The sequence below is a fragment of the Acomys russatus genome, chromosome 23 (genome assembly GCF_903995435.1).
Source record: "Acomys russatus chromosome 23, mAcoRus1.1, whole genome shotgun sequence".
Taxonomy (NCBI): Eukaryota; Metazoa; Chordata; class Mammalia; order Rodentia; family Muridae; genus Acomys; species Acomys russatus.
Genome location: NC_067159.1, coordinates 18,465,509 through 18,493,428, shown reverse-complemented (window position 1 = coordinate 18,493,428; position 27,920 = coordinate 18,465,509). Strand labels below are relative to the sequence as shown.

The following is a 27,920-nucleotide window of genomic DNA, read 5'->3' as shown; positions in this document are numbered from 1 at the left end:
TAGAAAAAGGAAAAAAACAAACAAACCCAGATTTCAAAATATTGAATTTGATTTCTTTCTTTCTTTCTTTCTTTCTTTCTTTCTTTCTTTCTTTCTTTCTTTCTTTTTAATAGAGCATCTGTTTGTGTAGCTCTGGCTATCTGGGAATTCACTCTGGCTGTCTGGGAACTCAAATTCACAGCAATCCACTTGTCTCCGCTTCTCAAGTGTGGGGAATAAAGGATTGTCCAGCCTTGAATTAGGTTCCTCCTGATGCTGATTAAAGTAGACCTTTACCAAGATGATCATTACTAGCATTTCTGTATAAGCTAATTTTATGCCCACAATTTCCCATTTGAATCTTTTCTTATTCACGCTCAGAACAGAAGAGATTCTAGGTCCTTTTCTTGGGTTAGCTGAAGATCAATAAAATTAAAAGGCAATAAATCTCTAAGTATTAGAAAAAAGAAAAAGCCAACCGTTGCTGTTTTTGTGATATTTTGCGTCACAAAGTGAGTTTGCAAAGTCAAGTATTTCCCAGCAAAATGCCAAGCATTACCGCCGCTCCAAGTCTATGCATTTTAAACATTTACTTTTAACAGCCTTTGGGGTTGTAGACTATAATTAAGAGCAAACTATAACTTCCCCCTTTAAAGAATGCTAACTTATAGCTATACGACATTTGGAGATAATACTTTACAGTAAGGCAAGAGTGTATGTCTTTTTATCTGAAGGGATAAGCAGAATTGCACTTAATTTGTAGAACAGTTACCTTGATTTTAGGGAAATGAAAAACATTTGTATATGAATTCCTTTCTCCCAATAAAGTATAATTTAAAAGTTCATTTAAAAAGTCAGTTAAAAATTAAGAGAGCGAGAGAGAGAGAAACAGGGCCAATACCATATGTCTGTCGCTACTTGCCTTTTAGTAACATTGATTTTGTTTTGTTGCCTGTTTCAATCATTGACACAAAGATCTCAGCACCATATTGAGAAGTTACCCTCTGACCTACACAATAGAACCGCTACCTGTCGTTCATTTTCAGCAGAGAGCCTAATGTGCCAGGCACAAATGCTGTGCTTTAGAGCCTTAACCAGGCAACACAAACCATTTCCAACGCAACTGTAACAGGAATACATGCTGGCACAGTTAGGCCTCACGTACTCTTTGGAAACGCAGAAAGTTCAAGGATGTCCCGTTTACCCTTATTTCAGATCTAGCAGCATGGACGCGGGGTTTTCCAGGTAGGATTTCCACAAGTTAGAGAATCGTGACATGGTGGCGCCATCAATGATCCTGTGATCAGCTGACCAGCTCACATTCATTATCTGTGCTTTGTAAACTTCTCCGTTTTGGTCAAATCGGGGAAGAGACTAGAAATAAAGGATAATAATAATAATAATAATAATAATAATAATAATAATAATAGCAAACTTTCACTCACTCACGGTGGAAGGAAGATCTGTCAACAATGGTATAAGGTCTAGACTCCACCACCCCCTGCCCCGCCCCCATCCCTGCCAAAGAGTGAGCATCCTCCAGGGCTGTTGAAAATGCTTGCTATTTCCCCCAACCTTGGGAGGTTGTATCTTAAGCTTTCATTTGTTCAAGGGATCTTTTGCCCCATATATAATATTTACATTAAATTTCATTCAGATTTCAAATAGTTAATGTTTTTTAATCACTGTGTGCTAAGTACTCTTACACACCCTAAGAAAAGACCACTGAGACAGGACAGTACTTGGACTCCTCACTAAAGGCAGCAAGGAAGGACAGCACATGGACACTGGAACATGGGGCATGATGGGAGTGTTAGAGGGTCAGAAAACCAGTCTGACGACTATTATGGAGACAAGGGTGGGAGATGTGGTCACTGCCAGAGCAGGGGACAGAGAGCTTGTCATGAAAGGAAGAGTTTTTCCAGCTTAACACCCCAAGCCGTGGTGGGTTATTCTGAAAAGCATTCATTAGGGCCCCGAGGGTTAGCTCACTGATAGAGCGCTTGCCTAGCACGGAAACCTTCCATCCTTGGTACCAAGAAACAAACAATAACAGCAGCAAAGCAAAATGTGTATTAAAAATCAGCTACTGGGGCCACAGTTTGCTGAGCTAGTATGAGAACTAGAATACAGATCCCAGAACATGGGTAGCACCCTGGGTGTGATCCTAGACACACCAGCACACTTGAGCCTCAGAGCATATGAAGACACACACACACACACACACACACACACACACACACACACACACACACTAAGAAAGCAAATAAGTAACAAACACCCAAACAACAAAAGGAAAAGCCACATCCAGAACCCCCAAACTTCCAGGTCTTAGCCACCGGATAGGTTCCCCCTGACACCATAATCACTTAGGGTAACTGACCCCATGGTTATTCCAGAAGGCTGGTTCTGGCTTGTTTCAACAGTTGGCTGTTTAGAGAGCTCATTGCTTCTGTTTATCTCCTGTGACATGGAGAGGAGTTTCCAGGCCAAAAAGATGTGGCCATGGACTGGAAAGCTTCTCCGGAGTAGGGGCCCTTGGGAGCTGGGGGAAAGGTCACCTCACTACACTCCACACACAGCCTTGGCTGTCTTAGATTCACTGTGTAGACATGGCTGACCTCGAACTCACGGAGTTCTTATTCAAAATACAACTGCCTTCAAGACCAGGACATCAGCATTTTGTCAGGTGTCGGGGCATAAAGCTGTAATCCTAGCGGGTGAGGGTGGGATAGGAGAACCCAGCCTCGGACTGCACAGTGACCTCTGATCTAGTTCAACAGAAGGAAGGAATAGGGCACTGAGGCAAACTTCACAAATGCAAACTAGTGGGGAATACCCTTCAACCCTGAGTCTCCTTCACACTCGGTCTTCCAGCTTACTGATATTGTCTTACAGTTACTCACTATACGTACCCTAATCGCTCCCAGGGCACCGATGGCTACTTCCGGAGGCAATATCACCGCTTTGGCATAGGTTCCACCAATCTGGGAAGAATGGAAACATTTAGCTTTCAGGGAATGCCTCATAGATGACAGGCTGCATTTTATTTGAGCATGTGATCAGAAACTCAAGTTGCACTTATAAATTTGACCATGGTGACTTACTGATCCAATGTTGGAAAGAGTAAACGTCCCTCCGGTGAGGTCCGTGGCACTGAGCTGACCGGAAGAGCCCAGTTGCTGGAGGCGGTTCAGTTCCATGGCGATCTCAAATACAGAGCGCACTTGAACATTCTTTACATTGGGGACAATTAACCCCAGCTCAGTATCCATTGCTATCCCAATGTTGTGAGAAGCCTAAGAAATAAAAAGTCCCTTTTAATACATAAATATACAACAAGGAAAAGATAAACCCTACTGCTTTCTAAAAGAAAGATACTAGCTGGGGGGTGGAGCCCATCAACTTTAATCCCAGCACCTGGGAGGCAGAGGCAGGCAGATCTCTGTGAGTTCGAGGCCAGTTTGGTCTACAAAGAGAGTCCAGGACAGCCAGGGCTACACAGAGAAACCCTGTCTAGAAAAATAAATAAACAAATAAATAAATAAATAAATGACACTAAACTATTTTGCCAAGCTAGGTGTATGGTGCCCTGTAATCTCAATATTCGGGAGGCTGAGGAAGAAAGGGTGATGTCTGTGCCCTATGGAAAGACCATATCTCAAAAAGCTAAAAGGCCAAAAAAATAAAACAGTCACGATTTACACCAGGATGGAAGTAACTTAGAAGAACTAGATTGGGTAGAGGAGACAGCACAGTGGGGAAGGGCACTTGCCACCAACCTGCGGGGTCAAACTGCCGAATCCATAGGGCAAGAGCAGAGAACTGGCTCTTGCAAGTTGCCCTGACTTCCACCTAGGTGCAGCAGTACCAGTTCCCTCCCGTGAATAAAATAAATGCAAAAATTTTTAAAAAATTTGAGGAAACTTAAAAGATTGTTTTAGAAACAATAAATAAATAAGAGGAAATAAATGCAAAAGAATGAAGGAATTAACCAAGCATCGGGTGGTTCTGTAACAATGATAATATTTGCCAATAGGTCACTGATGATCTAAATGACAACATCACATCTATTGATGTCTGATGATATCCACAATATAGTAAGTGAAAAAGAGAAAAGCAAATTAATCTGGGCATGGTAGTGAATGCCTTTAATCCCAGCACTCAGGAGGCAGAGGCAGGCAGTTCGCTGTGAGTTTGAGGCCAGCCTAGTCCACAAAGTGAGTCCAGGACAGCCAAGGCTACACAGAGAAACCCTGTCTCAAACTCCCAGACTCCAAAAAACAAAAAAGTAGTCACACATAGTGGTGCATGCCTGTAATTCCAGTACTTGGGAGACAGAGGAGAGTGTGGCTGATCTTCGTGAGTTCAAGGCCAGCCTTGTCTACAAAGCTAGTAGTCTAGGAAAGCCAAGGCTACACAGGGAAACCCTGTCTCAAAAATAAATAAATAAATAAATAAAAAGTATCACTTCAATGACTTTGTGGAAGAATAACAATGTAAACAGGTGGTTATCTCCACAGGGATTTTCTGGGTAGCCCTGGCTATTCTGGAACTCACTCTGTAGACCAGGCTAGCCTCCAACTCAAAGATCCAGCTGTCTCTGCCTCTTGAGCGCCAGGACTAAAGGCGTGTGCCACCACCTGGGTAGATCCACTATTTTAAATGGAAAATCAACAGGACTTAAAAGGAAGGCTGTACACCTGAACAAAACCATTATTAAACAGTAAAACAAAGCCATTAGGTTGAAGTTTAATGGCTTACGCTATACCTTTTATTCCTGTCTCCAGTCACTGTTTGAGTATCCTAGAGGGTTCTAACCTATAAGCACACGTACACCATCTTCTGTTATATCAAGGACTTTGAAAACACATAGCCAACCTTGTAGGTGATGTTCTGGCAGCTTTCATCCAGAGAGGCATTGAGGATAGGAAACTGCAGCAATCCCAAAGAAGCAGCCTGTTGGAGAGAACGATGATGCAAGTGAACACTCCTGTCTCAGGCACAGGGGACTGCAAGCCATAGGAGGTAGAAGAGGAGAGGGGAAGGGAGCTCTTAATTCCAGGTCAGGAGCACCCAGGTTTATCCCTTCCACTCTTACCTCCAACAAAGGAAAATCTAGGTTGCCCTAATCACTTAAAAACGAACGATAAGCCGGGCATGGTGGCGCATGCCTTTAATCCTAATACGCAGGAGGCGGAGGCAGTGGAATCCCTGTGAGTTCGAGGCCAGCCTGGTCTACAAAGGGAGCCAAGGACAGCCAAGGTTACACAGAGAAACCCTGTCTCAAACAAACAAAAGCAAAAACAAACCAAAAAAACCAAACGATAAAATGTCTCTTGCAGACATGAAGGGGATTTTCAAAAGAACCATGCAGGCTGTCTCAAGTCCAAGTGATTTTTCTCACTAACATGTAGATTTAGATTTTTTTTATGAGCAGTAAGCCAATAGTTCAAAAATAGGCTAAGAATTCAAACACAAAAAGGCAGGCAAGCCATTTCTCTGTGCAGGAAGAGCACACAATGATTTCAGAGTGCCCATTAGAGGCCAGTGTTCCAAGGGTGTCCTTGGCCTAGTGAAGGGCGTACCTGGCTCACACATGCACTGCAGAGGCCACGCTGCTGGCAGGCATCCCTGTTTGTCCATATGACCTCTCTTCTCTCCTGCTCATATGCTCATTTCCCTAATTGAAAAATATCTCCATAACGCTAAATGCTCATGACCGCCTTTGTGGCATGTCCATGAGCTAACAAACGAGGTTAACACGTTGTGTTTGGCCAGTTATACCTTGTGCTACATTTCAAAGATAAAGTTATTGCTTACATATATGAAACTGTTAAACAATAAAATGTGAATAGTACCTTTAAAAAATTAAAACAGCAAAATAAAGATGCTTAAGGTTTGTTCTTTTTGTTTTTTGTTTTTTGTTTTTGTTTTTGTCTTCACATGCAACTTTGATTTTTTATTTTGTAAAAGCATCTGAAAGATTTCTTATTGTAAATCTGTGATGTGTTTTCTCTGTCCCTTAGACCCATGTTTTCTACAAAAGCCTGCAGAACTCTCTCTCATATGGCTCCTGTCTAATGCTATTGAGTTCTTTACTGTCATTGCATTAAATGTTAGTTAGTCTGGTTAAGAGTCTTGAGTGCATACCCCCAAATCAAATCACTTATATTAAAAAGGGGTTAGACAGAGATCTTCCACAGGGATCACTTTAGTTACAGCAGGCTTTGGTCATAGTGTCTCTTCACAGCAATAGAACAGTGGCTAAGACAGCCTGGTCTACACAAACAAGTTCCAGGACAGCAGCCAGGAACTACATAAAGAGACCCTGTTTCAAACAACAATGACAACAACCAACCAACCAACCACCAACCAACCACCAACCAACCAACCAACCAACCACCACAACCAACCAACCAACCACCAACCACCACCACCACCAACCAACCAACCAACCACCACCCACCAACCAACCAACCACCAACCAACCAACCAACCACCACCAACCAACCACCAACCAAAACCAACCAACCAACCAACCACCACCCAACCAACCACCAACCAACCAACCAACCAACCAACCACCACCCAACCAACCACCAACCAACCAACCAACCAACCACCAACCAACCAACCAAACAAGCAACCAACCAACCAACCAACCAAACCAACCACCAACCAACCAACCAACCAACCACCAACCAACCAACCAAACAAGCAAACAACCAACCAACCAACCACCAACCAACCAACCAACCAAACAAGCAAACAAAAATCCACACCTAAAATTAGTCGAAAGTGCTACCCACAGAAATGGGGTTTTGAGTATAATAAGTTTGCAAGTGGAAACACAAGAGACACGTATGCCCAGGGATTAGGTCACACCCCCACCCCATGTCATACTTTGTAGTATATTTTTAAATGTTTTAAATTTTATATTTTAATTTAAAATAGAATTCATGAAACTTATTTTTGAAAATACCAAGGGCTTGCTCATTTTGACTAGAACAATGAAGAAACATAGCAGTGAAAGAATGCCACGAGATTCTCAACCTCTCTGAGGCCTAATTTTCTCCAGAGGAAAGTGGGGACAGTAATACCATCATGTCTGGGACCCTCTGAGAATTCAGGATGACTGTCTGAAGCATTGCTACCCAAGCCTGACAGATCATAGCTACTTTGCAGTGGTCCTTAGTGAGAGTCACAGTGGCAGCTCATGGTCCCACGGCCTCGCCCTGGTGGCCTTCCCCAGGTGCTGAATGCACGGAAATAAACACCCACCATAATGTGCAAAGTCACTTCCGTCTTCTTTTAGTTCAAACCAGAACTTTCCTCTGACCCTTTGCAATTAAAGGCTTTCCTCAACTGTTGGCCCAATTCTCGTCCTAGCCTAAAGTGGGGCGACTGCTCAGTGGTTAGGAGCATGGGTTGCTCCTGCAGAGGACAGTCAGGGTTTGGTTCCTAGGGCCCAAGGCGAATGTCTCACAACTGTCTGTTATTCTGGCTCCAGGAAATCTGACTGACACCCTTCTCTTGCCTCTGTGGGCCCTTGTATGAATACATACACATGCATACACATACACATGTACACACACACACACACGTACACACACACAGCTGGGTACTGTGGTATGTGCTTTTGTTCCCAGCACTTGGGAGGTAGAGGCAGCTTGATCTTTGTGAGTTTGAAAGCAGTCTACATAGTAAATTCCAGGCCACCCAGGGCTGCCTAGTGAGACTGCCTCAAAAACAAACAAACAAACAAACAAACAGACAGACAGACAAACGAAATCTTGGACTGGCAAGATGATTCAATGAGTCACGTTTTTCCTCCAAGCCTGACAACCTGAGTTCAGTGCCTGGGACTCACAAGGTAGAAGGAGGAAACGGACTCCTGAAAGTTGTACTATTGAGTGCACTTGAGCACACACACACACACACACAAACACACACACACAAACATACACTCATGCACATGCATGCCCCATACAGACACACACTAAATAAATATGTAAATATAACTTAAGCATAAAATAAATCTTTTTTAAAAAGGTAAGCAGATGAAAATACAACACAGATTCCAATTGTATAAATTTCTATGATAAAAAGAGATGGTGGGTTTGGACTCCCCCCCCCCCCCCCTAAGTCTGATGGTATGGCTTGAAGTAGTATTTTAATGCAGGCCTTCTAAACTACTAGATCTTTACAAAACAAAATGGTACCGTCCTCTAGGGCTTTGCTGGGAGCAAATGAAACTCACCTTTAAGAAGAAGGGCATGAAGGAAAGTTTGATGCCACGAGCGGAAGCCACAGGTTTCAATTCTTCTCGAAGCTTCACCAGTTCAGTAAGGTCAAGCTCATCACAATAGCCAAAGTGGGGAATCTTCAGGGCTGCGGACATGCTCTTGACCATTGCTTTTTGGAAGCCTAGAAGAAACTCAGTCGCTTTATATAAATCCAATTATGTGTTATTTTTCAATACAAATCAGAAAAACTGTGCGACTGCATTATTATAATCTCATGACGAACTGAAAGCCAGGTGTGACGGTGCATGCCGTTGGTCCCGGTACTCGGGAGGCAGAGGCGAGAGGGAGGACCCATGTGAGTCTGAAGCCAGCCTGGCCTACCTATCAGTTTCTAGGGCTACACAGTGAGGCCACAGCTCAAGAAATAACTGAAACCATCATATGATGAATGTGCATCTCCTGAGGGCAGTTTCCCCACAATAAGCCAGCATTGCTTCCTCTCCCTGCTGCAGTTACCTGTCACAGGCTCTGTTCGGTCTTTGCCTGTGAATACTGGGGGCTTTGATATTGGCATCGGAGAGGTCCTGGCTTTCGGCTGCGGTTGAGGTGGGGTGATTTCAGCCTTTGGGGAGGGAGGCAGTATGGCTCCCGTCTGCTTTTCCAAAAAGTTGAGAATATCTTCTTTAAGTATTCTGCCATCTTTTCCAGAGCCAACAACTTCACTCAGCTTAATCTAAAACAGAACACATTTAAAGGCTAAACATAAACCTGCCATTCAAGTTCAAAACTGGAGTGGTAAAGCCTGGCGGTGGTGACAAGCGCCTTTAAACCCTAAACTCGGGAGGCAGAGGCAGGCGGATCTCCGAGCTCAAGGCTAGCTTGGTCCAGGACCAGAGAAAACCCTGTCTCGAAAATCCACCCCCCTCGATCCCCGCCAACATGAGTGGAATTATTTAAAGGTAAAGAATTTCTCCCAGTAACTTAGTTTGAGAAAGCAACGTCTTCATCAATCATCATCCAAATCTGTCCCATAACCCTCTCTTTTTAAAAAGATTTCTTTATAATTATATAGTGTTTTGCTTGCATGTACACCTGTAGGCCAGAAGAAGGCACCAGATCTCATTATAGATGGTTGTGAGCCACCATGTGGTTGCTGGGAATTGAACTCAGGGCCTTTCAAAGAGCAGACAGTGCTTTTAACCTCTGAGTCATCTCTGTAGCCTGCCCCTGCTCCCCATAACTCTTTGTTTCTTTCTTCCTTTCTCTTTCTTTCTTTTAATTACTTTATTTATTATGTATACAGTGCTCTGCCTGCATGTACACCTGCAAGCCTGAAGAGGGCATCAGATCACATTATAGATAGTTGTCAGCCATCATGTGGTTGCTGGGACTTGAACTCAGGACCTTCGGAAGGGCAGTCCTCTGAGCCATCTCTCTGATTTCCTCTCTGTCTCTCTCTTTCAGACAGGTCTCCCTGTGTAGTCCTGACTGGTCTGGAACTCACTATGTATATGTAGATCAGGATGGCCTTGAGCTTCAAGAGATCCATCTGCCTCTGCTTCTTGAGGGATAGGCTTAAAGGTGTGCATCACCATGCTTTCTGTCTCATAATTACTATTGTTTAATAAGATCTCATTTCTTTATCCTGTGTGTCTTGCCTGCATGTGTTTCTGTGTACCACATGTATGCCTGACGCTCAAGGAGGCCAGAAGACAGTACCAGAGGCCGTAGGAGCAGAGTTACAGCCAGCTGTTAGCAGACATGTAGGTTTTGTGAATCAAATCTGGGTCCTCTGGAACAGACGCTGTGATTTTTACCATTGAGCTATCCCTCCGAGCATCTTTCTCCCATAATTCTTACTGCTTATAATGAAGCCCACTATTTTGTATGTTGAACATGTATTATTATTATTATTATTATTATTATTATTATTATTATTATTATTTTCGATACAGGGTTTCTTCTCTGTGTAGCCTTGACTGTCCTGGACTCACTTTGTAGACCAGGCTAGCCTTGAACTCACAGCGATCCACCTGCCTCTGCCTCCCGACTGCTGGGATTAAAGGCGTGCGCCACCACACCCGGCACATGTTGATTTTTTTTTTTTTTTTTAAAGAGATGAATGTGATAGATTGGTGCCTTAGCCCAGTTGTTATCACAGAGGATAGGAGCAGATGCAGAGACCCACAGCCAAACATTAGGTGGAGAGAGTGCCCAAATTGGAGCTCTCCACTGGGCCCTTCCCTTTGCAGCTTGGGAAACCCCACAGAAGATGGAGAGGAAAAATTATAGTAGCCAGAGGGGTTGAGGACACCAGGAGAACACAGCCCGCAGAATCAACTAAGGGGCTCAAAGGGGATCACAGAGACTGAAGCAACATATGCTATGGATGTTGGCTTGGTATTTTTGTGGGACTCCCAATAATGAGAGTGGGGGTATCTCTGATTCTTCTGCCTGCTCAAGGGACCCTTTTCCTCCTACTGGGTTGCCTTGCCCAGCCTTGAGGGTTTGTGCCTAGGCTTATGGCATTTTTTTTAATGCCGTGCTCGATTGATATTTCTGGGAGGCCTGCATTTCTGTGAAGGGAAATGGACAAGTGGGCCTGGGCTTAGGATTTGGGGGACTACACAGACTTGGAGGGGAAACTGTGGTTGGGATGTATTGAATGAGAAAAGAATAAATTAGAAATAACTTGCAAGCAAAAATATGAATGCAAAAGAAAAGACACAGAGAAGCTAGGCATGGTGACGTAGGCCTATAACCTTAGCGTTGGGGACGCAGAGGCAGGAGGGTTGTAAATTTAAGTCCAGACTGGGTTACAATAGCAAGTTCCAGATGATACATAGCATCTATTTAGAACTTTCCCCCTAAAAAGGGCTAGGGGTGTGGACCAGGTGGTGGAGAGTCTGCCCTTGAGCACACGAGGCAGACGGCATCATGGAGTGCTCTGTAGAGTAGTTCCTCACAAGCAGGAGAACAGAACACCTCTACAGTTCAATGACACACGTGCACAATACAGACTTTTGGCTTCTCAGAAACTCTCTACATCGCTGTGCAGAGTGGGAAGTGCTCAGGCTGTGTAAACAGAACGCTCCTCCAGCTCCCGGTTCTGTTATTTACTTTGGGTTGGGACAAGTTAACACACCCCTGTGCTTTCTCACCAGCAAACCGGTAAGAATCCAAACACCCTGGAGGGCTGCTGTAAGAGTCAGAGCTAATGTGTACGGTGCCTGGCACACATGGGCTTACAATAATGAATGTGGTGATTATTGAGACGACAAGAGGGTGACACCACTGGTTCTGAGACGATGGCCTCTGTTCTGTCTCCACTGCACTGGCTCTTTTCCACTGTATGCCTCACAGTAGCTCCTTATCCGGAAGGTTTAACTGAGACATGTAAACACCTACTGGTGTCAAGAAGCCATGCCCCTAGCATTTTATCCATCACATAGACACAGAGTAGGCTACAGTTTGGATCTGGAATCTCCCCGAGGGCTGTGTTCAAGGTCTGTGTTCAGCAGGGTATGATGGTGATTGCCTGTAATTCCAGCGCTCTGAAGACTGAGGTAGGAGAACAGGGATTATGAGGATAGCCTGGGCTATACAGTGATTTTTGAGGCCAGCCTGGACCACATAATAAACTCCTATCCTTAAAAAAACACATACATAAAAATATAAAATAAATAAAATAAACGGCTGGTTCTATTGGTGGTGTTAAGAGTGAGGTGGAAACTGTGAGTTGGGGTCTACTGGGAGATTTTCCAGCCACTGCAGGTGTGTCATCAAAGGGCACTGTGGGTGACCTTTTCATTCGTGGCTCTGAGCACCACCCTACCATGATGTACTGCACCACCACACAGCTGAAAAACGAGGGCTGATTGGTCATGAGCTGAAAACCATGACACCAAGAGCAGATTAAACATTTCTTCTTTATAAGATGGTTTATTTCAAGTGTTTTGTTGGAGTTATGAAAAGTTGCCTAATATACAGATGACAAAGACAACACAAAGCTCCTTGTCCAGGCACAGTGTAGCTTGGCAGAATTTGTTACCACATCCATGGCTGTCCCAGTTTTAGTCTCTTGCCTTTGCAATCCTTTCATTCCCTTTATAGGTTTTTGCTTCCACCCCCCCCCACCCCCCCGAGAGAGGCTTTCTCTGTGTAGCCTTGGCAGTCCTAGACTCGCTTTGTAGACCAGGCTGGCCTTGAACTCACAGAGACCCACCTGCCTCTGCCTCCCACGTGCTGGGATTAAAGGCGTGCGCCACCATGCTCGGCGGCATCTAGATTCTTAAATTGTACCTTTAGCTGACCTAAACTAAAGCAGTGGTATACACATGTTTGCTGGTTTGATGTGCTCTTGTGTGTGTGTTCATGTGAGTATGGGTGCACATACACACCCGTGTACATGTGCAGGCCAGAGGCTAACTCCTGGTGTAATTTCTCAAGGGATGGCCATCGTAATTTTCCAGACAGGATCTGTCACTAAATCTGAGGTTTGCCAGCTGAAACCAGACTGGCTAGCCAGCGAGCCCCAGGGGTCCTCTACCCTCTCCATCCTGAATGTTGGCATTACACATGTGCACCACCACACGGGAGCTGCGGGTCACTACACATGTGCGCCGCCATGTGGGAGCTGCACGTCACTACATGTGTGCACCACCACACGGGAGCTGGGGGTCACTACAGGTGTGCGCCGACATGTGGGAGCTGTGGGTCACTACACATGTGCACCACCACGTGGGAGCTGCGGGTCACACTCATGTCCTCAGATCTGTGCAGTAAGCTCTTCACTGCCCGAGCCACCTTATCTCCCCAGCCCGAAGACACTGGTATTGAGAAAGACTCAGGAAATGTTAGCTGTCACTGCTTTGGGCTCTGTGAATGAAGAGACACCATGTTATGCAATTAATATGAAGTACTAAGTTCATATTGTCATGTCATTTCTTCCCAGTGCCTTTTTAAAAGATTTCTTTCTCTTGGTGTATGTGCTTGTGTGTGTGAATTTATGTCACCTGTGTGTGAAGTGGTCTTAAGTGCTACAAGAGGGTATCAGATATTCTGGAGCAGGGGCTGCAGGCGGTGGCTGTGAAGCACTCACCATGGGTGCTGGGAACAGAACCAGGGTCCTCTGGAAGAGCAATGGATGTTTTTGTTTGTTTTTCCAAGACAGGGTTTCTTTCTTTCTTTCTTTTTGTGTGTGTGTTACTTTTTTATTTATTAATTCATTCATATTACATCTCAATTGTTATCCCATCCCTTCTATCCTCCCATTCCCATTTTCACCCTATTCCCCTCCCCTGTGACTGAGGGGGACTTCCTCCCCCTGTATATGCTCATAGGGTATAAAGTCTCTTCTTGGTAGCCTGCTATCCTTCCTCTGAGTGCCACCAGGTCTCCCCATCAAGGGTACGTGGTCAAATATGGGGCACCAGAGATCGTGTGAAAGTCAGTCCCCACTTTCCACTCATCTGTGGAGAATGTCCTGTCCATTGGCTAGATCTGGGTAGGGGTTCAATGATGACTGCACATATTGTCCTTGGTGCCATAGTTTGAGCAGAAACCCTGGGCCCAGATCTGCCCATCATAATGTTCTTCTTGTAGTTTCCAGGACCCTCTGGATCCTTCTATTTCCCCTTTCTCCCATACTTCTCTCACCTAGAGTCCCAATGGGATGTCCTCACATCTACCTCACTTTCCTGGTAGGTAAAGACTTTCATGGAACATGCCCCTTGGGCTAGTGTCCAGTTATAAGTGAGTATATACCATTTGCGTCTTTCTGCTGAAGACAGGGTTTCTTAACAGTCCAGCCATCTCTCCTCCTTCCTCCCAAGTGTTTTTGTGTGAAGATTACTTTATTATAGCAACCCTTCTCATTAATTCCAGCTTAAACCGTTTCACAGAGATCTTTTTTTCCAGAGACATATATGTATACTTATTTTCTTTTTGGTTTTGGGTTATTTATTTATTTATTTATTTATTTATTTATTTAGAGACAGGGTTTCTCTGTGTAGCTCTGGCTGGCCTGGACTCACTCTGCAGACCAGGCTGGCCTGGAACTCAGTGATCCGCCTGCCTCTACTTTCCGGGTGCTGGGATTACAGGTGTGTGCCGCCGCCGCCACGCCCTGCTACAAATGTAGACTTTCTATGTAATCAAGAACTTCAGTTTTAAGAAGACTTACATTGTTTTCCATGGCCAGCCGACGGACCGCAGGCGTTGCTAGTGTTTTCTGGCCTTTGATCTCTTGGTGAGTGTGCTCATCATGGGACACAGCAGGAGTTTCAACAACATCTTCTTCTGAGTCTGGAAGCAAGGTTAGACAACTTTAGTCATGAACATCTCTTAATAAAGCTTAGTGGTGGAGCTGGCCAGATGGCTGAGTCAGTAAAGTGCTTGTTATGCGAGCATAAGGCCCTGAGTTTGGATGCTCAGCACCTATGTAAGTGTCAGGCGTTGCAGTGTGTGTCTGTAGCCCCGGTACCCAGTGGGGAAGAGGGGCGGGAACAAACATCCCAGGAGCTCACTGCCCGATAAGCCAGACTAAATTGATGAGCTCCAGGTTCGGCGAGACACACATTCATGTCAGGTGGCTCACGACTTCCTGTAACTCCAGCTCCAGAGGATCTGATATCTCTGGCTTCTGTGGCTGAATGTGCATGAATGCATGGGTAATATAAAAATATAAAACATAATATAAACCATGCTTCTGAAAGGCTTTGTGCCAGGAAGAAAATTAAAATTATAAAAAGTATGGAAACAAGAGATCCACAGACAAAATAAAACTAGTATGGACCCTGAGTGTGTGTGGTAGCATGCACATGCACATGAAATAAATAGATAAAATATTTTTTAAAACGTAAGCGCCTTTCAATTCCTTGGTAGTGTTTTCCAATCCTTTTCATTTCTATTTACCCCACCACAAGCAAATGATTAGCTACAAGTTGTTTTGACCAGGCATTTTCTAACTTATCTCTGTTGCTATTTACTGAATTGCCCAGATATCTCAACTGGGTTTGTTTCTTTATTTCTATTTCTTTCTTTTTCTTTTTTTTTTTTTAAGTTGGAATTCCTCGAAGGGAAAGATAAACAAAATGGGCCTAAAATGTCCTCTCACTCCTGCTGTGAGGAGACACCATGACCAAGGCGACTCCTATAATAGAATGCATTTAACTGGGGGCTTGCTTACAGTTTCAGGGGGTTGGGTTGGTCCATTTTCATGGCAGCAGGCATGACGCTAGAGCAGAAGCTCAGAGCTACATCCTGATCTGCAAGCAGATAGAGACTGGGCCTGTCATGGGCTCCGGAAACCTTGACGCCCACCCCCAGTGACGCACTTCCTCCAGCAAAGCCACGCCTCCCAGTCCTTCTAATCTTATCAAAGAGCTACACATCCTGGTGACTGCATTTAAATAGATGAGGCAAATATATTCTTATTCAAACCATCACCAATGTAACTCAGAAAAGAGTGATTATAATATTATATATTATTATTATAATATAAACAATAGAGTTAAAGAACTAGTCAGCCACTGTCAAACACTCCTTCCTAACTTCTGAAATAAATGACTCATGTCTTTATTCAATATTTCTAAGATAACAGATGCTGCCTTATGAATCCCATTACAGACTTTATTTTAAAGTAGTTTTTAATGCTACTGTTGTTTTGTTTTGAGACAGGGTCTCATGTCGCCTTGGCTGGTGTGGAACTCAGAGATCTGCCATTTCTTCCTGAGTGCTGAGATTAAAGATGGGTACCACCACGCCAGCTGTAGTTTTTACTGTATGGATATATGCTTGCTTGCAGTTCTGCCCTTGGATACATATACTGTGCCTTAGTTTGGGTTTTATTGCTGTGAAGAGACACCATGACCATGGCAACTCTTATAAACATTTATCTGGAGCTGGCTTACAGGTTCAGAGGCTTAGCCCATTATTATCATGGCAGGAAGCCTGGCATCATCCAGGCAGACATGGTGCTGGAGGAGGAGCTGAGAGTTCTCTATATTTGGATCCATAGGCAGTAGATAAAGACTGTGTGCCACACTGGCTGTAGCTTGAGCACAGATCTCAAGGCCAGCCCCCCAAAGTGACACACTTCCTTCAACATGACCACACCTCCTAATAGTGCCACTCCCTATGGGCCATGAATTCAAACACATGAGTCTATGGGGGCCATTCCTATTCAAGCCTGCACACCAAGGCCAGGTGTTTTCCTCAATTGTTTTTCTTTCTTTCTTTCTTTCGGCTTTTAGAGACAGGGTCTCTCTGTGTAGCCTTGGCTGTCTTGGACTCGCTTTGTAGACCAGGCCAGCCCCAAACTCACAGCAATCCACCTGCCTCTGCCTCCTGAGTGCTGGGATTAAAGGCGTGTGCCACCACACCCGGCCCTCAATGGTTTTTCTATTTTAGTTTTCAGGCAGGGTCTCTCACTGAGCCTGGGCTTTCCCCTTTCGGGTTGGCCAGTGGGTTCCTGGGATCTGCTCTCCAGCTCATTAGCTCTAGGGTTACAGATGTGTTCTGCCAAGCCCAGCTTGTTCATGGATGCTTGGAGTCCAAACTCAGGTCCTCATGCCCGTATAGGAGGCACTTTGCCCACTCAGACATCTCCCCACCCACTCACTACCACAGCCTCTTCCAGCCTGACGCTAAAGCTATTTCTCAAGGTGATGAGCCTGGTCAACTTCTGAAATAGAAAGCCAGCTTTCTGCCACCGATGGGACTGGCCAATGCTTCTGTTTTCCTCTGTATGGCTCTCATAATGAATTCCCTTTGGCCACATCTATTTATAAGCACCAGGGCTGTTAATTCTACATAGTCCCTTCATTTTCATTGATTTTTTTCTTTTCTCTTCTACTTCTGAGGAAATTTGTTTCATAATCACCACAAATAAGAATGCACATGTATATTATAGAAAAAATATAAATATATGTGCCAGTGCTGCTGCTATGGTTGGGTGTGGTCTAAGTGTCCCCTGGAGGTGGTAACATTGGAAGTGCTGTGGCATTTTTAAGAGTTGGGGCTGAGCGAGCCATTTTAGAACTTCAGAGGTGTGTTCTCTCTCTCTTGCAAGTCTGAAGCTCTCCTTCCGCTCTTGGTTTTCAGAAGTGACCCCTGGTCCTACACAAAAAATCCTGCTGTGATGTGTCACCATTGGCAATCTTCACAGAGGTCAAGCCACGGGAGATTTCAAAGGAGACATTGAACCGAAAGTCCTATTACATTAGATTTAACCTCTCTAGACTCCAGTTTGTGCTCTTACAGACCAATGTTCTGAACCTCAGTCATTAGTCCCCGAGAGAGCGTCTTGCCTCATTTAACATCCAAGTGTCCAGAGGGCAGACATCCAGACAAACAGAGTCTCACTATACAGGTTTTTGCCATGATATCTGATCTAAGATAATCACGCATCACAGAAAATCTTTTGTTTTCTTAATCTTCTGTTCTAAATCCCCAACCCAGACTCTGTAAGTTAGAATGATCCTGATTTTTTTTTTTTTTTTTTTTAAGAAAGAGTTTCTCTGTGGCCCAGGATAGCTTTATGCTCCTATGTAGCCTAAGCTAGCTCCAAACTGACAATCCTTTTGCCTCCACTACATAAGTCCTGGGGTTATAAGTGTGTGCCACCATGCCTGGAGGTTCAGCAACAAAAGCAAAGCAGTAACAAATGAAGCAACATGTGCTGACCTTTCAGGGCTTCTGTTTCGATGTCTATCAGTGGCTTCCCCACATAAGCGATGTCATCTAGGTTGTAATAGAGTTTCCTGATGACACCATCATAACGGCTGGTGATGGTGACAGAGGCCTTGTCACTTTGAACTTCACAGATGCTGTCAAACTGAGATACTGTATCCCCTTCTTTTACATACCTGGAGGAAAGAGACACATTTTTACACGAACATTCATGGTTGTAAGTCATTTTTGCATATTCGTGTAAATGCCCACCAAGCTACATCAAAAGCCATTGTTTGTCTTGCCCAGCATTGATGCCCAGATGGTGCAGCAAAAAATGTTTTAGAAGAGATGAAAATGGCTTTCAGGGTTTCAGACAAAGCCCTAAACAAATGCTAACATTAAAAACAAAACTAAACTCTTTACCTCAAGGTTTAATTATATATTCAGGTAAATAAGTTCTTAAATTATTATATTTGAGTGGCACTTCCTCTTGTTGTAAGATATTATATAATGAGCATCTCTACTTAGAAAATATAAAGTCTAGCCAGGTGTGGTGGCACATGCCTGTAATCCTAGCACTCTGGGAGACAGAGACAGGCACATCTCTGTGAGTTCAAGGCCAGCCTGGTCTACAAAGTGAGTCCAAGATAGCCAAGACTATATAGAGAAACCCTGTCTCAAAAAACAAAAATAAATGAATAAAAATAAATATAGAAAGTACACAAAGTCTGAAATTCTTTTTGTGCCAACAACAAAGCTCAAAACCTCGGATTACGTATGGATGCCCAAATGATGAAGTGTAAGCAAGCATTCTATAATCCACAGTACAAGACCAGAAGTAGCTTCGGTCCTAAACATTTCAGATACAATGTATTCAACCTGTATTAGCTTCTTATCAGACTTAAAGAATGAAGGAAGGGTGAAGAGAAAGTCCACTAGGAAAATGCAAAACAAAACAATTTTGAGATTCATCTTACCCAAGTCAGAATGGTAAAAATCAACAAAACAATTGACAAAAAATACTAGAGGGAGTGTGGGGTAAAGGGAACTGGAGAACCAAATTAAACTAGGACAACCCTATGAGAATAACTATAATAAAGAATCCGTAGCCAGATGGTGGATCACATCTTTAATCCCAGCACTCGGGGGGGGGGGGGGGGGGAGGGGGGCACACGCCTTTAATCTCAGGAGACAGAGGCAAGCAGATGTCTCAGTTCAAGGCCAGCCTGGAATAGAGCAAGTTTCAAGTAAAGAAAAGCTTAGGTCGTGGTGATACACACCTTTAATGCCAGCACTCAGGAGACAGAGGCATGCAGATCTCTTAGTCCTTATTCTGTTCAGGCAGTTTGTAGAGAGTGAGTTGAGAGGCAGTGCAGTAGAGTTGAGTTCATGGAAGTTCAGTTTGTGGAATGCAGAGGCAGTTTTTACCAGGAGAGTTTTATAGAGAGAGGTTGAAGAGAGAACAAGCTAGACATAAGTGAAGACAGAATGAGCCAGAGAAAAAGAAGGAGCTAGAAGATTAAAACAGATTGCTAGAGTTAGTTTGAGGCCAAGCGGAGCAATTCAGTGAGAAACTGTGAGAAGCCAGTTTTGAATCAGTCAGCTCGGAGAGGGGTTTGAGCCAGAACAGCTGAGTTGAGCCAGCCAGCCAGAGTTCAGAAAAATAAGAAAGGGTGAATTTATTCAGCAGTAAGTCTCAGAGGCTGAAAAAATTTCTAGGCCTAGATTGTATGGAAGCTGGAAGCCTAGGTTAGCAGACAGGAAGCCTCCAAGATGACAATTACCTCAGGCAAATAAAAGTTATGGTTACGTTTGGAATATTTGACAAGACAACTCATGGCACAACCACACAGACAGAGAAATCACACCAGCTGTGGACAAATTGAGAAACCATCAGATTTGGTAAGTCACCTGGGAAGTCCTCAAGGAGAGAGTCAAGGATGGGAAATAGCATAATATAAGGCTTTAGCACCTAGTATAGTGCTACTTTAGATGCCTTGAAAGTAGAAGCAGAAAGTGAAAAGACAAGTGACTTAACTGAGATTGACGTGATGCTGATTATAATTACTACCTGCCTGGTAATTCATATTTTATTCATAATAGGCATAGTGGATTTCTGTGCCCTCTCAAAGAAAAAAGCTTTAGAGACACCGGAATAAAGGAAAAGATGAAAAGTGGACTGATAAGATACAAGCCTTAGGAGAAAAGTTAAAGAGGCTTATACATAAAAATGAGAAAAATATCCAGGCGTGTCAGTGCATGTTTTTAATCCCAGCACTTGGGAGGCAGAGGCTGGTGGATCACTGTGAGTTCAAGGCCAGCCTGGTTTACAAAGTGAGTCCAGTACAGCCAAGGCCACACAGAAAAACCCTGTCTCAAAAAACCAGGGAGAAAAAAATACTCAGACACTGACATAGAAATTTAGTCAAAAACCTACTGTTCCACTGCACGATGAAACTGAATAGGGGTGGCCCAAGGTGCCAGAAAACCACAGTTACTACATAAGACCTCCTGGGAGATGATATGCACCCCAAGGTTACAGGAAAGTTAGGTGGACTCCTATAGACATATTAGATCTGAGGAGATTGAAGGAAGCAGTCATCTCCTATGGGATGCATTCATTCTATGTGAAGCAGATTCTAAATTCATGGGCAACTCAGAACAGAATTTCCAAGACTAGAAAGATTTGACAACAGCAATATTGAAACCTGATCCTCAGTTACAATGTCAAACATGGCAGAAAGAGGAAGCTGGGACCATAGAAGAATGACATAAGGCTAGAGGTATTGATATCTCCCCAGATCAGTTCCGAGGTAAAGGTCAATATGCTGAGTTACAAAGGCAGCTTGGATTTCACAATCACACCTTGACACTATGTCATTTAGCAGCTTTAAGTGCTTGGGATGAAGTTAAAGAATCAGGAAAGAGGTTTGAGTCATTTACTAAAATTATACACAGCCCAAAAGAAGCTATCACTGATTTTTTTTTTTTTTTTTGGGGGCAAGGATTGACTTCAGCTATGAAAAGAATAATATCAGATCCAGAAGTGAAGCAAATATTAATAGAATCTTTGGCTTTTGAAAATGCTAACTAAGAATGCAAAGGGGTAATCAGGACGTTAAAGGCAAGATCAGCACCAATAGAGGAATCGATTACAGATAAGGCTGGTATTGGATCTCACATTTATGATGCTACTCTGATAGGAGAAGTAATTTCTAAAAGTTTTAAGAAGCAAAATGTCAGATGTTTGTTTGTTTGTTTGTTTATGTTTTAATGTCAGATGTTTTAATTTGTGGTAACTCAGGTCATTTGAAAAGGGATTACAGGCAAGGCATTCCTAAAAATAATGTTTTTTCCAGAGATAATTCAAAAAGAAGGGCCAGCCTTCTGGAGTTTGCAGAAGGTATGGCAAAGGCCAGCATTAGGCTAATGACTGCAGACCAGCAAGGGACAGGCAAGGAAACCCTTTGCCATTGGGAAATGCCCTACGAGGCCATCCATAGGCCTCAATAACAAATCTGATTCAATCTTTCCTTGTCATTGTTGGAGACACTCTTCCACAAAGAAATTTTAAAAAGTAATGCCTGTTGTTAAAAACAATACTGCTCTGGATGTAATCTAGGACAGGACAGTGTCAGTAGATAAAGTAAAAAATTCAGGTGAGACCAGAAAACAAGTATTTTGGTAAGAAATATTAAGAATCTTCCTGGCTGAACTGAAGAACACTGACCAGTAATTCAAACCCACATAAGAAATAAAGAATAATAATACAGGTAATGACAGATTAAAGTTAAAAGGCGAATGTGAGCAGTACACTAGAAATATCTAGTTGACACAAAAGAAGGTAGTAATGAAAAAATATATAAACACAAACACATCAAACATCAACAAAATAGCAGACAAAATCTTACCTCATCAGTAACTAAATAAAATATATATGGTTTAAACATTACAATACAAAAAGCATTAGCAGAATGGATTTAAGTATCCAATTGTATGGATATAATTCTCTCTCTCTCTCTCTCTCTCTCTCTCTCTCTCTCTCTCTCTCTCCTCCTCTCTCTCTCTCCCTCCCTTCCTCCCTCCCTCCCTCCCTCCCCAGGATTCCACTATGTAGCTGAGGCTGGCTTCAAACTCAGTGTCATCCTCCTGCCTTAGCCTACCAAGTGCTGGGATTACAAGTGTAAGACACACTATTCTACAGATTAAATCCTAGTTTTAGCATTTTCAAGTATAACATAATGCATATATTTTTCCTGAGTCATTTGTAAATATTAGCTTAGAGAGCAAACACTAGTCAAGAAAGCTCTTACTAATTCTTAAAGAACTCATGGGGAATATGTGACATGTTTGTCATTTAAGGAAGTTTGAGTGCCAGGCATGGTGTGCACAGTGGTAATTCTGTCACTCAGGAGACAGAGGCAGGAAGATCACAAGTTCAAGGCCAGCTTAGGCTATGTATTGAGATGTGCCCCATCTCAAAAATAAAAGATAAAAAAACCAATTATTAGATTTGGAGCAAGGGGGACAGATTCTCTCTGTGTAGTGCAGGCTTACCTCAAACTGAGATCCTCCAGCCTCACCCTTCAAAGTAGCTGAGAAAACCAGGCCTGGCCTTAAGATTCTCATTAGGAAAAAACCAATTTCCTCTTCTAAGAGCCTTAACCCCTTTACTATGCACGTAGATCTACAAAATTAATAAGATAGAATTAGGAAGTGTCATAAATCTTAGTCTAGAAAGAGTAGACTTGGTCAATGAGTCAAATGTACAGTCTTTTAGAGTGTGAGACATTTCCTAGACATTATATTTGAAACATGGTAACAGCCATGACCATTACCTGACTCCACACCAGGAGACAGTGGCTCAGCAGAGACCAGGTGAGTCCCGGATGAGGCAGCTAACAAGTCTCAAAGCGCCAGGCTCCTCTGAGTCCACAGCTTGCTCAATAGTGCCAGGAAAGACAACTGTGAGTGGTTGTCTAAAATCCTCTGCTTACAAAGCAAAGAATGCTAAGTAGAAGAAATGACATTCACTGGCCTCGGTCTGGTTCTTTAAAGAATATTTGAGCCCTGAGCAGTGGAATGTAGCCGGTATCCCAGCACTGAGGACACAGAAGGCTGAGGCAGAAGGATGGCATGTTTGTGGCTAGCTTGGGCTATAGAGCAAAATCCTATCTTGAGGGGATAAAATAAAGAACTGTGGTGGGAGAGAAATCTATTTAGTCGTTGTAATTGCTACTTCTAAAAGCCTTTAAAACTTAGTTCAGTGCCAAGAGGTATTTTTCCCCAAAAGATGAAAGGCATAAAAGGATGGGGAATGTCAAAGGCAGTAGAGGACTCCTGCCTTTTGTTCCAAGCATGCACATATGTATGTATGTATCTATGTATGTATGCATGTATGTATGTATCGATGTATTTATTTATATATCTATACTATAGGATATAACTTTATATAATTATATAATATATCATTTTAAAGGTTTTTTTTTTTCTTGATTGGTTGGCCTGTAAGTATGAGGGCACTTGTGCAAGTGCTGAGGCCAGAGGCATAAGATCCCCTAGAGGTAAAGTCACAGGTAGTTGTGAGCTGTCAAATGTAGTTGTTGGGAATTGAACCCAGGACCTCTGGAAGTCTTCTCTCTTGAGTCGTCTCTCCAGTCTAATTTTTTTATGTTTTCAGGAGGATTTTTTGACTTGAGCCTTTCAGGCAAGGCATGCCAGGTAACATGGATCAAGCCTTCTTGATTAGTAGAGTTAGAAGACAGGATCACTTTAAAATATGAGGGAGGTTGCTATGAGTTCATACATTAGATTCTTCCAAAGCCATGGCGGGCTGGTTGTAACGTGGAGGTGGCCTGCCTAGTTTGCAGGCTCACTGCACTTGGTCTGACTGTTGCTTTGCCCTGGTTTAATATCAATTTATTATCTCTTAGAAATCAATCTCTTTTTTAGCTGAAGTAAAGAATAGCCAGTTAAAGGATTTTACATTTTTATTTTATTATTATTATTTTGTTTTTGTTTTTTGTTTTTTTTTTTTAAGACAAGGTTACCCTGTGTAGTCCTGGCTGTCCTGGAACTCCCTATGTAGATCCAGGCTGGCCTCGAACTCACAGAGATGCACCTGCTTCTGCCTCTCAAGTGCTGGGATTAAAGGAATGTGCCACCACCACACACGGCAAGATTTTCTTTTCTTTTTTTTTTTTTTTAAAAGAAAGAAACAGGGACTGGAGAGATGGCTTGGATATCAAGGTCACTGGGTTCAATTCCTGGCACCACATGGTAGCTCACAACCATATGGAACTCCAGTTCGAGGGGATTCTATACCCTCTTTTTGCCTCTGAGGGCTCCAGGCACGCACATGATACACAGACATAAAAGCAGGCAAAACACTCATACATAAAATAAGAAATAATCATTAATAAATCACATCCAAAGAAAGTTATTTGTTAAATAATTTCTGCTACCAGCATATTAGCAAAGAAGTTTCCCAATTTGAGTATTACTTTTGTACATTCAATTAATTTTACACTGACCTAAAATTATGTCGCGATTAACTTACCATTCTTTAATAGTTACTTCTCGGATCCCTTCTCCAATGTCAGAGAGTTTGAACTGAACAACCTGTCCCTGTAGCACTTAAAAAACAAATGGGAAATGATCTCATTAACTATGTATTATCACAGAAGCTTTACTTCTAAAGTTAGAATGTGTTCTCAAGCAGAGGCAGAAATTGTTCCATCCTGCAGACAACGGAATCAATCAATCAATCAATCAAACAAACAAACAAATGAACCAAACCCCCCAAAATTCCAGCTTTTATACTTTTAAATTAAAAGCACAAACATGGGGAGCTGGAGAGATGGCTCAGAGGTTAAAAGTACTGACTATTCTTCCAGAGGTCCTGAGTTCAATCCCCAAAACCACATGGTAGCTCACAACCATTTATAATGTGATCTGATGCATATTGTATACATAATAAATAAATCTTAAAAAAAAAAAAAGCACAAACATGGGCTGGAGATAAGGCTCAGTGGTTAAGAGCACTGACTGTTCCCCCAGAGGACCCTGGTTCAGTTCCCAGCACCCACAGAGCCACTCTCAATTGTCTGTAACTGCAGTTCCAGAGGATCTGACACCCTCGCACAGACATACATGAAGGCAAACATTAATATACATAAAAATAAATATTTAAAAAAACATAAACACTAAGGATTTACAACAGTTACTCCAAGACACAGACCCACTGCCCCAGAACTTGTGTTTTTCAACTTCCCAAATGATATTCTTTGCTAGGGTTCTATGTGTCCCTCCTAAGAAGTTCCGATCAGTTTGAAACAATACCAATGTACAAAAAATGGCCTGCTCTCAACTAGACCTCTCACTTCCAACAACCATATTTACTACATATGGAGGCATACTACAATCAGGCAACTGTTTACTAATGTTGTTTGTTCTTTTGAGACTGGGCTTCACTATGTAGCCCTGGCTGCCCTGGAACTTGATATGTAGACCAGGCTGGCCTCGAACTCAGGGATCTGCTTATCTCTGCTTCCCAGATGCTGGGAATTATAGGCATGTGCTACTATACTTGTATATTTCTAATATGTCCAAATTATGTTCTGGCAAATTATCTCTAAGACTTTTCATTCCTTACTCTGTTAAGCAGAGTAAGAGAAACTTTAAAAGATGATAAGTGACCAAGACAGCAGGTACTTAAACATGTACCCTACTTTGTTTAATCTGCCCAGGGTAAAGATCTGTTTTGTTGAATGATATGTCCCTAGGGCAGTGCCTTGAACACAGGTGACCACAAACACTTCCCGAATGAATGCTCACAATGTAGTGAATTTCAGGATAGCCAGAGTTACATAGTAAGATCATATATATATATATATATATATATTTCATTCAGATTATGTCCTGATTGTTATCCCCTCACTTGTATCTTCCCATTCCCACCCTCCTTCCCTTTTTCAACCTATTCCCCTCCCCTAGGCCTCTGACAGAAGGGGTTCTCCTCCCCTACCATATGACCACAGCCTATCAGGTCTCATCCAGATAGCCTGTTTCCCCTTCCTCTGTGTGCCATTGCTGGGCCTCCCAACCAAGGGGAAGTGATCAAACTGGGGGCACCAGAGTTCATGTCAGAGGCATTCCTTGCTCCCCACAACCATGGAGAATGAGTTGTCCATTGGCTAGAGCTGAACAGGGGGTCAAGGTTTACTGCATGCATTGTCCTTGGTTGGTACAAAAGTTTGTACAGGTTCCCCTGGGTCCAGAGCCCCACAAGGAGACCAGTATGATACTATCTTAAAAAAAAAAAAAGCAAAAAGCGGGACAATGGTGGCACACGCCTTTGATCCCAGCACTTGGAGACAGAGACAGGAGCATCTCTGAGTTCAATGCCAGCCAGCATGGTCTACAAAGTGCGTTCCAGGACAGCCAGGGCTACACAGAGAAAACTTGTCTCAACAAAACAAAACAAAACAACAAAACAAATAAACAAACAGGAGCCCACATAACCTGCAATAAATAAACACAAAGACCTAAATAAAGTTCATGAAAAGTATTTAGAGAGCAAAGCAGGAAGTTGCTGTTCCTCCTGCAGTAGCCTCTATTTTCTCTGGGAAGTAACAAGTGATCAGCGTTAAAAAATGGAAGTCTTGGCTTGAACAGAGTGAGCTTAGTGGTAGGAGGCTTGCCTCCATGTGTGAAGCCCTGGGTTTTATCTCTAGCACCACACACACTGCACACACCACATACATACACTGCACACACACACACTAAACACACACACATCACATCATAAACATACCACACATCAGACACACACAAACACACACTTTTCACTTATGCAATAAACAAAATAAATCACTATACATATTATATATATAGTGCTAGGGATAATATATATAGTGTACATACGTGTACATATATAAATAGATGCAAATCTCTTCAAGAACAGTGGTGAATATAAAGTTTACATTGTCTGAGATGATTGAGGATGGCACATAAAAAAGCATGGAAAATCGGGCAGAGCCAGCCTAGCATTGCCCGGCTTTTCATTACCAGAAGACACTGAGGCCTGTATCTGGCAACTGCTTACGTGTATAATGAAGTCTAGGGCTCTTTGTCAGGGTTCTCAATAGACTAGCAGAAAAAAGCTCTTGTGCCTTCGCCAAACCTAATGCTTGAGGCCTCAAGTTATTTACAGAGGCTGTGTAGCTGGAAGAAAGGAAAGTAGACAAAAACCAGGGAGCTGTCCCCATGGACAGTCGGGGTGATTGCATCATGCTGTCGTAACAGCAGATTAAGTTTCACCTCACAAGCAGGAGGATTGTGCACAAGGATGCACTGATGATTCTATTAACCGACAATTTACCTCAACTGAGAAGGTCACACCAGCGCTAATGATTGCACCTAGAATAAGCAGAGAATAAAGAGCAGATGACCGGGTATAACCCAGTCCCCACTGTAAAAAGACACAAGCATTACAGGGAGCTATGGAGTGGAGGGGGACGGAAAATAGGAAATGGATAGAGGTGGGGCGCGCCATGCTAAAAATACAAGGACAACTTCTTTTGCTTTGGTAAGTCTTCAATTACTAAGAAAAAGAATCCGTAAAGATAAGGACATTATTTGACATGCTATCTTGGGAGCGTACTCACCCGCCGCTGTTCTCAGCGCGTGATGTGGTTGACTGTACTTGAGCAAAGGATAACCGACAGAGCACACACATTTTGGCTTCAAAACATGTACGTTATTACATATTTGAAAATAGCGAACACAAGTCTACCAAAGAGAAAACAACAACAAAAAAAGCATTTATAAATCCCCAGAGGATGGCAGTGAAACTCACTGGCAGAATGTGTGCCCCAAATGCAGAAAGCTGTGGATTCACACTTCTCCCCCACCAAATAAAATTATACACTATTTTAATGGCTGTTTATGTATGTGGTGAAATTCGTTTAGTTCTGTTTTAGGCTGATGCTCATATGTCAACAATGAATTATCCAG

At 42.9% G+C, this 27,920-nt stretch overlaps 1 protein-coding gene across 1 annotated transcript; it reads right to left on the bottom strand.

The window, feature by feature from the left end:
- Nucleotides 1-156: 156 nt before the first annotated feature.
- Nucleotides 157-27,725, bottom strand: Dbt (dihydrolipoamide branched chain transacylase E2). The gene is made up of 9 exons (XM_051165583.1): nucleotides 27,572-27,725; nucleotides 17,916-18,097; nucleotides 14,413-14,534; nucleotides 8,745-8,961; nucleotides 8,243-8,409; nucleotides 4,861-4,938; nucleotides 3,087-3,278; nucleotides 2,895-2,966; nucleotides 157-1,353 (listed from the first exon to the last, which is right to left on the bottom strand). The coding sequence occupies exons 1-9, from the start codon at nucleotides 27,640-27,642 to the stop codon at nucleotides 1,186-1,188; spliced, it is 1,269 nt and encodes a 422-aa protein (XP_051021540.1). The 5' UTR covers nucleotides 27,643-27,725; the 3' UTR covers nucleotides 157-1,185.
- Nucleotides 27,726-27,920: the final 195 nt, after the last annotated feature.